Source organism: Bubalus bubalis, chromosome 2 (assembly GCF_019923935.1).
Source record: "Bubalus bubalis isolate 160015118507 breed Murrah chromosome 2, NDDB_SH_1, whole genome shotgun sequence".
NCBI lineage: Eukaryota > Metazoa > Chordata > Mammalia > Artiodactyla > Bovidae > Bubalus > Bubalus bubalis.
The window spans coordinates 114,641,526-114,655,577 of record NC_059158.1 but is presented as its reverse complement, the minus strand read 5'-3'; the positions used below and the strand labels follow the sequence as shown (position 1 = coordinate 114,655,577).

The window sequence follows — 14,052 nt, the reverse complement described above, 5'->3', positions numbered from 1 at the left end:
GTGAAAATTTCATCTCAACTCCAGATCCTCCTAAGTCTATGGTTCAAAGTCAACCATTGAAAAGTCAACCACCGAAGCTTTTAAAACTCAAAATCACATACATCAAGAACAGACTGGTGGTTGCCAAGGAGGAGAGGGTTGGGGGAAGGACAGGGTGGGAGACTGGGGTTAACAGATGTAAGCTTCTACATAGGATAAACAACAAAGTCCTACTGTATAGCACAGAGAACCATAATCAATATCCGATGATAAACCATAATGGAAAAGAATGTTTATAAAAAGAATATATATATATATATATATATGCATATCTGAATCACTTTGCTGTAGAGCAGAAATTAACACAACATTTTAAATGAACTATGCTTTAATTTAAAGAAAAAGCTCAAAATCCAAGAGTTGGCTTCTGTTTTTACCCTTGAATACCTTAATTTTCCAAAAATAAAAAGTGCCAGAGAATTCACAGAAATACTGGGAATGACACCTGTTGCTGCATGCTATTGAATAAAGGCTGAAACCTTTCGCATAACAGTTCATACTTATAACGTGAAGCTCAGACAGTAATGTTCCAGAAAAATACATCTACCTATTCATGTGTATTTAATTAATGATGAATTAGTTAATCAAATATTTAATGAAACACCTATAAAACACTGTATTTTTTGAGGTTTCTCCAAGGAAACAGAACCAAGATGTGTGTGTATGTATATACAGAGAGAGATTTATTTTAAGGAATTAACTTGACGTAATTGTGGAGGCTAGCAAATCCAAAATCTGCAGAGTAGGCCAATAGGTTAGAGAGCCAATAAAGGGTAGGTGCTGCAGTTCAAGTATGAAAACCACCTACTGGTGGAATTTCCTCCTCATCCAGGGTTGTCAGTCTTTTTATATTAAGGCCTTCAAATGATTGGAAGGGCCCACCCCCATTATAGAGGGTACTCTGCTTTACTCAAGACTATTGATTCAAATGTTAATCCCAAATCTGGTCAACCACTTGTAAAAGAATGAAACTAGAACACTTTCTAACACCATACACAAAAATAAACTCAAAATGGATTAAAGATCTAAACGTAAGACCAGAAACTATAAAACTCCTAGAGGAGAACCTAGGCAAAACACTCTCTGACATACATCACAGCAGGATCCTCTATGTCCCACCTCCCAGAATATTGGAAATAAAAGCAAAAATAAACAAATGGGACCTAATTAACCTTAAAAGCTTCTGCACATCAAAGGAAACTATTAGCAAGGTGAAAAGACAGCCTTCAGAATGGGAGAGAATAATAGCAAATGAAGCAACTGACAAACAACTAATCTCAAAAATATACAAGCAACTCCTACAGCTCAACTCCAGAAAAATAAATGACCCAATCAAAAAATGGGCCAAAGAACTAAATAGACATTTCTCCAAAGAAGACATACAGATGGCTCACAAACACATGAAAAGATGCTCAACATCACTCATTATCAGAGAAATGCAAATCAAAACCACTATGAGGTACCATTTCACACCAGTCAGAATGGCTGCGATCCAAAAGTCTACAAGTAATAAATGCTGGAGAGGGTGTGGAGAAAAGGGAACCCTCTTACACTGTTGGTGGGAATGCAAACTAGTACAGCCACTATGGAGAACAGTATGGAGATTCCTTAAAAAACTGGAAATAGAACTGCCTTATAATCCAGCAATCCCACTGCTGGGCATACACACTGAGGAAACCAGAAGGGAAAGAGACACGTGTACCCCAATGTTCATCGCAGCACTGTTTATAATAGCCAGGACATGGAAGCAACCTAGATGTCCATCAGCAGATAAATGGATAAGAAAGCTGTGGTACATATACACAGTGGAGTATTACTCAGCCATTAAAAAGAATACATTTGAATCAGTTCTAATGAGGTGGATGAAACTGGAGCCTATTATACAGAGTGAAGTAAGCCAGAAAGAAAAACACCAATACAGTATACTAACGCATATATATGGAATTTAGAAAGATGGTAACAATAACCCTGTGTATGAGACAGCAAAAGAGACACTGATGTATAGAACAGTCTTATGGACTCTGTGAGAGAGGGAGAGGGTGGGAAGATTTGGGAGAATGGCATTGAAACATGTAAAATATCATGTATGAAACGAGTCGCCAGTCCAGGTTCGATGCACGATACTGGATGCTTGGGGCTGGTGCACTGGGACGACCCAGAGGGATGGAATGGGGAGGGAGGAGGGAGGAGGGTTCGGGATGGGGAACACATGTATACCTGTGGCGGATTCATTTTGATATTTGGCAAAACTAATACAATTATGCAAAGTTTAAAAATAAAATTAAAAAAAAAACAAATGTTAATCCCATCCAGGAAAAAAAAAAATGAAACAAAACCCACAAAACCTTCAAAGAAACTTCTAAAAAAGTGTTCAATCAAATATCTGGGCACTGTGGCCAATCTGACACATAAAATTAATCATCACATCACCTACTCAGTTGCTTTTCACTGAGGTTATAACAGAAAAGACAAACATGGTCCCTGACCCTATGATATTTTCTCAAAAATTCATTAATTCAACAGTTTCCCAATGTAGACAAATTCAAACTCAAGTGCAAAAGACTGAAGCCAGATCCTCTTCAAATAGCAAATATTGATAAGGAAGAAAAAGAGGTAAAGACATCTCTGGGTGCCAGAAGCAAGAGGCTGGGTAAAAGATAGCAGAAAGGGATTCTGTTACCCTTGAAGATGAACTTTAAATCTGCCACAGCTTTACTGGGGTCATTTCTACTCACTCACTCCCTCAACTAACTAAGTCTCCCAGGAGTGGGTAGTCCTCCTTTACCATTTGTGGATAGAAGTAGTCTGGAGAGGCTTCATAGAGGAGTGATATTTAAGTTAAATGTTCAGTGACAGTCAGAGAAGCCATAAGTAAAGACAAAAATGGAAATGCATTCCATCTGGGGAGGCATAAAGTGCTCCCTAAGCCTAGGGCACAGAGAACAGTGGCACAGCACAGAGGTAAAAAGTAGATATGGGACCTTGCTTCCCATGCACACTTGAACTTAGAGTGAGAAACCATGGAAAACATTCAGCTGTAAGGAAATGAGATCACATAGAACTTTAGAGAGATCACACTGACCTAGAGTCCTGGGGATGGATTACAGTGGGCCAAGACTGGAGTCAGAGACCATTACTGGACGATTAAACAGTCCTGGAGAGAGACGATGAGGGCCTGAAAGTGACACTGGAGAGGAAGGAACAAGGTTGGGAGATCCATGGGGTTAGGAGTTGAAGCCTTATTGATTGTGGGGAAGAGAAAGAGAATAGCAAAGACTGAAAAATTCAGTTTGGACAGTGTCATCCACTGAGAGAGGAAACACAAAGAAGAAGAGCAGGTACAGGAAGAAAGAAGAATTCTAATTTGGAGTGGGAGCCTCCAGGAGAAGTCCTTTTCCACCAGTGGAGCTGCCTAACTTCAAGTGGATCACAGGCCAGGCCACGGAGAAATACAATAAGGACCATCACAGAGAGGGTGTTTCCACCCCACAGTCCTGCATCACATAAACCCAGGGTTCTTATATAATCCACCATCAGACTTCCTGTCATTCTGCATATGGTAGATTAAGAAATAATTGGATTACATGTCATCTTCTAATTCATAGCTGACAGTTTTATGTTATTCAAGTTAATGCTTAACACAACTTTATGAATCAGTTCTTCTACTATCATCCCTATTTTTGTTGTTGTTCAGTTACTAAGTCATGTCCAACTCTTTGTAACCCCATGGACTGCAGCACACCAGGCTTCCCTGTCCTTCATTATCTCCCAGACCTTGCTCAAACTCATGTCCACTGAGTCAGTGATGCCATCCAACCATCTCATGTTCTGTTTCCCCCTTCTCCTCCTGCCCTCAATCTTTCCCAACATCAGCATCTTTTCCAATGAGTCAGCTCTTTGCATCAGGTAGCAAAGTATTGGAGCTTCAGTTTCAGTATCAGTGTTTTTTCATGTATATTCAGGGTTGATTTCCTTTAGGACTGACTGATTTGATCTCCTTGTCATCCAATGGCTCTCAAGGGTCTTCTCCAGCACCACATTTCAAAAGCATCCACAGAGAGACTAAGTAACTTTCCCCAGTGATATCTGGGTAAAAATCCGTAGAGTCAGGAACTGAACGTTGGTAAATATTTGAGCTGATTCATAGCCATAAGATTAGGGCCAGGAGAAAGCAACTACTCAGACTTGGTTTAAGCCATATTTTATTTTTATACAATGAAACTACTGAATAATTTAAGGATCTCTTGCCTTCTTCCACAAAGTAATGCCAGTATAAAGCTCATCTGATTCATAATTCATTTTCTAGATGTGAGATGAGATGTTATACAATTTTCCTTTTGCTGTCGCTTTCCTTAGTGTTATAGTAGAAACTGAAAGAGTACTTTCTTTAGTTCATGAGGACACTGTGACCTCCTGCCCTTTCAAGCCAAAATGTTTGCCTGTCTTTATGAGCAGACGTAAAAGCATTGCTCTTTTCTGGACCCCTGGTGGCCCAGTGGTTAAGAATCCACGTTGCAGTGCAGGGGATATAGGTTCGATCCCTGGTCTGGGAAGATCCCACATGCCTTGAGCAACTAAATCCATGTGCCACAACTACCAAGCCTGAGTGCCCAAAGCCCATGCTCCACAACAAGAGAAGCCTGCTCATTGCAACAAAGAATAGCCCTCATTGCAATGAAGAGTAGCCCCTGCCGCAACCAGAGAAAGCCCGGGTACAGCAACAAAGACCCAGTGCAGCCAAAAATTAATTAATTAATTAATTAATTTTTTAAAAATGCATTGTTCTTCTGTTACATGTATGCTGACAGGACTCACTGGATGTATTGCACATGCAACATTTTAAATCTCTTACTTTCCCTTCTGCTTGGGAAAGACTACTGCTTGGTAAAGGTAGTCTTTCTCCTCCCTCTGGATGAAAACCTAGGCAGTCTCCTTGACATTTCCACTCATTTTTAGCTAATAAAAATTCCTAAAGCCACTTTAAATTGCAAACCCATCCTTAGGTGAAGAAGTAAAAATGTCCAGTACAATATATTAATAATCTCTTCAATCCTCATATTGAAAGATTTGCCTTCTCTTTCTGAAAGTGAACACATGGTCTTTTCTACTCCTTCCTAAACTGGCACTTCTGCTTCTCCTTGAGCTTGATCTCTTTGATTGGCAGAGTCAAATCAAGGAAAGAGAAGTGGAAGCCCTCCCCAAACTGCTCTGACAACCCTCTATTTCTCCCAATACTTACACTCTCTACAAGTACCTATAACAATGTATGTATCATTCTAACTCTAATACAGCCTTATATCCTCAGCACACAGTAGTTCTCAATAAAAATTTGTTAAATGAATGAATGAATAAATAAAAGAGGACTTCTCTGGTGGCCCAGTGGTTAAGACTCCATCTTCCAATGCAGAGGATGTGGGTTCAATCCCTGGCTGGGAAACTAATATCCCACATGCTACAAGGTATGACCAAATAAGTTTTTTAAAAAAATGAAAACAAAGCAATGGAGGAAATTACATATACAAAGTATTAAGTTCTTTCTATGATTTAAAAGTAAATTATATTGGTTATACTCCAATAAAATATAAAAAGCTAAACAAAACCCCACATAATACACAACTCAAGGACTGGACCCTAATGTAAACTATGGATTTTAGTTAATAAAAATATATCAATATTGACTAATCAAGTATTAAAAAAAAGTAAAGATGAAACTTCCTTCACAACTTTGCAACATCCTAGATTATCGTGAACAAGACAATTGCTAAGTATGGTTTAAAGACCTGGAGGTAACTATGGTACAAAAAGCAAAAAGCATTACTTGGTTTCTTCTAAGGAATGAAACCAAGAATAAGAACAGATGAGTCAGGGATCTATTAGTTTCCTTTAAAAGCTTTCTGATACTTGATTTCTAAGTATGTATATCTTCATAAAAATTAAAATATTTAAAAACAAAGATTAGTCAGTTTTAGATCTCCTGTACTCAAAAGCAGCCTGTAAGTATGTTTGACCTCACAGGCTTTAGTAGTTGTTTTTTTTTTTTAATTTTGTGCCCTGAGTCCTGATTACCAAAGAGTTGTTGACCCAAAGCCAAGTAGACAAACAAACAGAGCAGTGGACTTTAAGAAGGCAGTTCCAGTGGATCTAGACCAGTTAAGCAGGCATACCAAGCGGTGTGGCAGCCGTAAAGAGACTAAGTAAATCAATTAACTCCATGGTTTTCATGAAGACCTCTTCATATCAAAACTTCTTTCTTTATATGCATCTCCTCTGATCCTGTGGCAATGAAGATTGACATCCACACTCATATTTTACCAAGAGAATGGCCAGACCTAAAAAAGGTAATGGTGATTAATTTGCTGAATTATTTCTAAAGCTTCTCCTAGAATTATTTCTAGGGTTTCTCAATGCCTCTATTACAGAATGATGTCTTCTTTTGGGAATTAGATGTTAAATTTCTCTGCTTTAGGAAGTTTTTAAGTTATTTGGTAGCTCTTATTTCCTAGTTTTTTAAACTGATTTCATATTTACTTTGAAAGAAACTTGATTTTAAAAGTAAATGTTCTTTAAAAATCCCTTTTCCCCCCAAATGAAGCATTCTTTAAAACTTCTGGACAATATAAGTCAAGCAATTTTGCTTCCATTTAAGTCACATATTCAGCTGCTAGGAAGATAGGTGCCACTTACAGAATTTAAAGTTACAGTAAGAGAGTATTAAAAACTAAATGTGATCGGTTCCCAGGACTTCTAAAATGTATTTCCTTTCCAAGATGTTGAAAATAAGTTTTGGAAGCACCAAATGATAGCTTTGTAGAATTTTTTTTAATCTATTTTAAAACACTGTCTAAAACCTTTCCTTTTTGATTTCTAAGCTGTAAATTCTTGTTATGAACTAGAGAGTAGGAACATAAAGAAAAAAAAAATCTAGCAGAAATGACATAAAACCTTTGCACAATGAATGTCTCTCAAGACTTTTCTCTGTGTTTCTCAAAAGATGGCAATTTCCTTTTGCCATTAAAAACTTCTAAATGAATACTAAAAAAGAAAGTGGAGAACATGAAAGAAATTTAAAATTGGTTTGAGTTTTACTCAGGCTAAGTATCCGATTTTACCCATTCAGACTTCTCTAGTACTTTTAGATGACTCATAACGTTTCATCTATTTTTATCCCAAGTGAGGAAAAGGGAATGAACCCAAACTCTAATTAAAATGTGGTTTCACTGTTTCATTGTGCAGACAGAAGAAACTATTTTCTTCCCATAGTTGTCTCCTGGAAGAATGGTCATCTTAAGTGTTTCTTTGTCCGTTGGTATTTTAGGTAAGATGGATAGTGAACATTGTAGATCAAAAAACGCAAGTGATACTAAATCATCTTTGAAAGGTTTTCCTATTGCAGTTAATGGTAAGAACCAACCCTATGGGCTCAGCAGTAAAGAACTTGCCTGCGAATGCAGGAGATACAGGTTCAATGCCTGGGTCAGGAAGATCCTCTGGAGAAGGAAATGGCAACCCACTCTAGTATTCTCACCTGGGAACTCCCATGGACAGAGGAGCCTGGAGGGCTACAGTCCATGGGGTTGCAAAAGAGTAGGACATGACTTAGTGACTAAACAACAACCCGATTGAACTAACCCCTCCAAAAGGAGCCTAAGTGCCTACATGGGAACTTGCTGTTCTGAATGCTGTTGTCCTCGTTATATTTTATTATTAAAGTGTAGACATCACTTCACAATGTTAGTGATGAACAATTGTAGTAGCCTAAAAGTGTACCTCCTTTTTGCTAAGGGGAGAAAACTTTCTACCTAGTATCTCATGTCATAACCCCACCTCCCATGACTTGCCTCCCACCAGAAGACTGCCTCCAGTTTCAGCAGAGAACTGGCCACCAACAGCCGCAAATATCTAGGTGTCCCGCCTAATGCCGGGTGCTGAAGGCACTGCCAAAACTGCTCCGGAAGCTCCAGGATGCAGAGCATGGAGAGGCTATAACCACAAATGCATGCGCTGTAGGCTCCCCACACACAAGTTCCACTGGCTCTTGAGGGGGCATTCTATGCTCATAAACCAGGATTTTATCTAGCAGTCTCACAGCCTGCAAGCAGATAACTGATACACTTTTAAAAAAGTTACTGAAGTATAGTTGATTTACAATGTTACATCAATCTCTTCTACGCAGTACAGTGACTCAGTTATATATATATATGCTTTTTCATATTCTTTTCCATTATAGTCTATCACAGGATACTGAATATAGTTCCCTGAGCTATACAGTAGGACCTTGTTGTTTATCCATCCTGTACATGACAGTTTACATCTGCTAATCCCAAACTCCCAATTCTTCCCTTCCCTACCTCCTCCGACCCCCCTGCCTTGGCAACTACAAGTCTGTCCTCTGTGAATCTCTTCTTGTTTTGATAACTGATATATGTGATGATGATGGTGGTGGTAGTAATAATAATCATAATACTCTTACACTTCCAGAGAGCAACAGAAACATGTAATTTGATTCACATAACATCTTGTGAATTGCAAATAGGATTTCTGTCATTAACCTGGCTGGACAGATGAGGTCACTGAGACTCAGAAATGAGCCTAGAATCCCAGAGCTTCATGGGGCTGTGGTGGCCACTCCATAGCTCTTCATCCACACCCACCCACCCTCAGAGAGCTGGTCCAGGGCTGCATTACTGCTGGGTGGGATGTCCCTGCTTCCCTCTGCGCCCCACCCCTCCAAGGCCACCCTTGACACCAGTCCCCTTCCCAATTCCCCACACTCACGTAAATCACTGAGGGCTTCCTCACAGCAGGTGATCTGTTATGTGGTAGGCGTTTCCATTGGAATGTAGGCAAGTTAGTCATGAAACAATTTGCAGAAAACCGTTTCTGTATTTTCGAACTGGGAAGAGTGAGATCAATACATCTAAATCGTCCTGGGATCCTTCTCTCTCCCTATTTCCAGTCTATATGATCAACTATATCATCAGTCTATATGAATATTAAAGTGACATGAGTGAATAGCAGATATGCCTTGGTGTTCATAGAGTTCAACAGTTCTAGCAGATTTTTCTTTGTCTTCAAATAGTTTCTTGTAGGTAAAATGTTATTTCAGAGCATCAATCTCTGATCTTTTCTTAGCATTTTTTCAAGCTTTCCAATAAAGAATGAAAAAAATAAGCCAGCCCTAGTTTCATTTTAGAAGATGAAGCCCCTCTGGAAGAACTGATATCTCTTTTCAAATCTGCCTTTTCTTGTTAAATATTAATAGACACGCTTCAAATACCTTGACCTCCTTAGTCAGTGAAGAAATAGAAAAGCAGAATCAAACGCTTGGCTTGACGATTAACCAATGATTACAAAGGACTGGGATTTGAGAACTTTTTTCATTTTCACTTGCTAATAATGAGTGTAGTCAGAGTTAGAGTTAAGATCCTTGGCGGGGGTGGTGGGTGGAATCCGAGGTGGAGAGAGAGCAGATTCAGGAGGGTGCACTTGATTAAATTGTTCCTGATGAATCAGGAACCACACTCTGGCGGAAGAAACCTGTGTAAAAGTTATGTGGGGTTGATTCACAATGATATTATTTGTAACAACAAGAAGGTAACAAAATTTCAGCTTTTTCCTTCAGCAAGGCTTTACTGCCCACCTACTCTCTGCCTGACAGTAGGGCTTACAAAGATGCTTTTAATTTTAAGGGGGCCTTTATTTAAAAATTACATATTTACATCTGCTTTCATTAGTAATGATTCAATTGCACTCAATCACTGTAACGTTTTTAGGAGAGAAAATCCCAGACAAAACTTGACTTTTAAACATCTCCTCTGAGAAAATAGAGATCTGGTTTCATCACTTGGGAATTCATTATTCACCTCATGAGTGTGAGGTCCCCAAGACATTAAAAGTGTCATTCAGTTCATCAGTCTCTGATTCATACCTAGCCACTTCAGAAACACAACTCTTGTATATAGAACTTAATTTCCTTAAATTTTAAATATTTTTTTAAATTTGTCATGGCCATAAATGCCTATGGGACACTGTTCAAAGTCAAACGTTTTCAGATGGTAAATGCCTCCTTGTCATTTGCTCTGACAAAAACTACTCCCAAGGTCATAAATTTCAATTTTAGCCTCTTTCAACCTAGGATGAGACTTGGGGGATTGTGTGCAGCCCAGATTTGGAACAGATAAAGTTGCCCCAAGTAGATTAAGCCTTTGTAAAGTTCAAGGGAAGTATAAAGTGTTCCAAAGTGTTCCAAGTGCTTTCCAAGACAGGGAAGGGAGGAACACAGAGTGACAAAGGGCTCCTTCTTTCTCCCCTTAGTGGAGGGTGTGCCTTATTTCAAAACCTCAGAACGGAACAGGCTGTCGCCACCACGCCACCCGCACCGCCATTATTGCCTGTCACCACCACCATCATCATCACTGGGGCCACCACTGCTAAAAACTCACTGCCACAACCAGGGCCACTGCCGCGCCATAGCCTCCAGTGCCGCCACGCCTGCCGTGACCACCGCCGCCGCCTCTGCCGCCCGCCGCCCTCACGGCTGTTACCATCATTATCGCTGTTACCATCGATGAGCCCCTTTCTATAAGCCGGGTCTGGTGTCGATAGCTTTCTCTGAATTGTTTCAGTTACTTCCCATAAAACCTTATGTCACTAAGACTCCCGTTAGCCTCATTTCACACCTAAGAAAACAGTGACTTCAAGATGGTAAGTTGCTCCAAGAAAGAAAAGGATCTTGTAAGAGGAGTGTTGTATGTGTGACAAGACCCCTCCATTCTGCCTCTGCCTGCCTCTCTGCCCTTCCCCAATGCAATGTTTCTCTCACCTGTGAACTAACGGGTTAACATTCCACAGGGAATGAAAGGAAAGTAAGAGAGTGAGGAAGGAGGGGAAATAGCAAGGAAAGAAAGAAGGAAATAAAATCTTTTCTTTCACATTAAAGTAAGCTTTCAATGGCAACCTTCCAGTTCAAGAGTGTATTTAAGTTTACTCTAAAGCATAACTGATTGAGGCCATTCCAGCCCTTCCTCCAACACATTCTGGGCAGCTTTATCCAGGGGAAGAGAGAAGTAAAACACAAGGGGACCGAACGCATGAAGAGGGTGGGCATGCACCACAGAGGAGAAACTGGCTGCAGGAAGGAGGCATGCAAGGGGTCCAAGGTAGACAGGGCCCCTTGTACGCACAGCCTACTAAGCCAGGTCCTCCTGCGTCACTTGGGAAGCAGCAGGTAGATTTCCAGAGCTAATGTGAATATTTGGAGCTAAAATTCAAGAACAGACCTTCTACCCAGGTAGAATAAAGTTGGTAGAGAATTAACCAAATCTGAAGTCTATTGGGGAAAAATCCAGGGACAGACTCAGGAACACACGAATGCCTCTGTGCTTTAAGCCCAGACCTCCCCTCTCAGTCTGGAGGTGAGATGGAAGCCAGGAAGGAAGAGATCTGTCAAACCCTGGCTCCCTCTACACAACCTCCCTGCACCATGACATAAGAACCAAACTACCGTCACCTGTTCTCATCCAACCACAGCAAGCTAGGAGTCGTTGTGGAGTTCATTAACTCTACCCATTTTTGCTGACAGGAGCTGTTTACTAAGCCCTTTACATCATGGTCTCTGGCCTCCATGCCCTCCCTCTGACCTCACTCTTTGAGAACCATTGCTTTAGAGCATGGAAATACTGAACACTGGAGGTTATACTCTGATCCAATCCCAGATTACCTTTCCAGGCTCCCTCCCATGACACTGCCTGACCCAGGTGTGTGTTAGCATGCTCCTCCAGGCTCCCAGGGAACTTGTGTGTCACTCTGGCACTGCAGGTCTCACACATGATAAGGCTCTTCAGTCATCTGCCCAGCCCAGCCCAGCGTTGGCCTCTCAAGACTGTGTTCCCTTCTTTTTTATTTTCTCTGCCCTAGAAAGGCTGGTCATGGTGGGACTCCATGAGGGTTTGACAAATGAATGAATGAATGAATGAACACACAGAATGAGATTTTAAAACCTATTGTTAACATGAGTCATATATACCTATGTTCTTAGGCGAAGTCTTTCAGATCTTTTTATTCATGACTCCCAAGAAAAAATATATTTCATATTGTGACTCAGTACAAACATTCATATACATAATGGAAATAAGAGTTTCCAAAACTAATAGGCATAGAAGGCATTCTATCCTATCCTATCCTATTCTATCCTTCTTTATTCTATTCTATTTCATTATATTCCATTGTTTTACTATCTTAGCTTGAGTTTTCCAAGAAGCCGACCTTGAGATAAGGGTTTAAATGCAGTTAGTTTACTTTGGAGGTGATCCCAGGAAACACTAGTAGAGTGGGGAGATGAGACAGAGAAAGCAACATAGCCCATCAAAGTGTAGAATGTGTGCCTCACCTCAGAGCCACCCTGCCCAAGGGGCTGAGAAAACAGTGTATGCTGTTTATATACAAATGCCCTCAGTCATGACTGAGGGATCTGGGGGACAGGCAAGAAAGGGGTCACTAATTTCCTAGTATTTCTGATCCTCTGCTGCTGCTGCTGCTAAGTCACTTCAGTCGTGTCTGACTCTGTGCGACCCCATAGACGGCAGCCCACCAGGCTCCCCCTCCCTGGGATTCTCCAGGCAAGAACACTGGAGTGGGTTGCCATTTCTTTCTCCAATGCATGAAAGTGAAAAGTGAAAGTGTTCACTTTCTGATCCTCTGCTGCTGCTGCTGCTGCTAAGTCACTTCAGTCATGTCCGACTCTGTGCGACCCTATAGACGGCAGCCCATGAGGCTTCCCCGTCCCTGGGATTCTCCAGGCAAGAACACTGGAGTGGGTTGCCATTTCCCTCTCCAATGCATGAAAGTGAAAAGTCAGAGGTTGGTTAATCAAAGTTGGCTCCAATGGCAAAAGGGAAAATCTTGTCCAAAAAATGTGAGCGCTTTTGCTTGAAAGAGGGCTGGCGTTCACAGAAGCACTACAGGGAAGGAATATGGGTAGGATACCAGTGGTGTCTGTTACACATACTATTTCAGGTTTTCAGAACATCTGGGTTATTAACTACTAAATTGATTTCATGATCTACTCACGGATTGCATCCCACAGTTTGAAGAGCAGGGTTAATGTTCTAAGATGGTATTTCCTAAAGAGTGGTCCTTCCAGCCTGTACTGCTAGTGGTCTGAAAAGGATTTTAGGTGGTACACAAGCAAATATTTTTTAATGTTCATCCTTATCCAGAAATTGCAGGGACTTCCCTGGTGGTCCAGTGGTTAAGACTCCACACTTCTCCTGCAGGGGGCATGGGTTTGATCCCTGATTGAGGAACTAAAATCCCACATACCACATGGCCAGAAAAATAAAGTAATATGTATAAATGAATTAAAAATATAAAAAATAAAACAAATTTTTAACATGCTATAACATGCATTAGGAAAAAAAATAATAAAACTAGCACTTCTGTGATATAGAATTTTCTTCCTGAAAATTTCCAGAAAAAATAACCTGATTGGAATATAAACATGGAATAAGTGGTCATGGGCATGGGAAAGGAAATGGGAAGTTGTTTGAAAGGATGGCACTTGGATGCTCTGGCCCAGGGACTCCGCCTTCTTGCAGTCCTCTCTGCTGTGGTCTTCTAGTCTGATTGTTCTCCCCTTTCCCCACAGAGATTCGGTTATGGAGGCTGGGTGCAGCTCCAACACAATGGCAAGGTGAGTGTCTCCCAAAGAACAACTATGCCTCAGACCCCTGGACAAACTGAGTCTGAGACCTTCCTGCACTCGGTCCTCCAGGGACCCCCAACTCTTTTGCCCTCCAACTGAGCTTTATAGTAGGCAGCACTGAGGTTTCTCCAAAGAATTTTGAAAAATGGGTGTAACTTCAAAGAGCAGCATTTAGAAAGATAAAATTGAAATTGGAGAAGCCATGAAGAAATCTCTCTCTCTCTCTTTTTTTTTTTTATTTTTTGCCCTGGAACCAATTTTAGCATTACTCTGCCTCAAGGAAGCGACCTAGCTCTCTCAACAGTTATGAC

General features: G+C 40.7%; 1 protein-coding gene across 7 annotated transcripts in view; it reads left to right on the top strand.

Moving 5' to 3' along the window:
• Positions 1-6,178: 6,178 nt before the first annotated feature.
• The window catches only part of ACMSD (aminocarboxymuconate semialdehyde decarboxylase), a 62,043-nt gene continuing 54,169 nt past the window's right edge, over positions 6,179-14,052 (top strand). For 4 of the 7 annotated variants that reach the window (XM_006062938.4, XM_025277187.3, XM_025277214.3 and 1 more), the window contains exons 1-2: positions 6,180-6,377; positions 13,685-13,729. In XM_006062938.4, coding sequence (XP_006063000.2) covers positions 6,321-6,377; positions 13,685-13,729 — 102 coding nt within the window. In that variant the 5' untranslated portion in view covers positions 6,180-6,320. Of the gene's footprint in view, positions 6,378-13,684; positions 13,730-14,052 lie in introns of all 7 variants that reach the window. The other 3 variants (XM_025277218.3, XM_025277196.3, XM_044936090.2) reach the window with 3 other exon arrangements.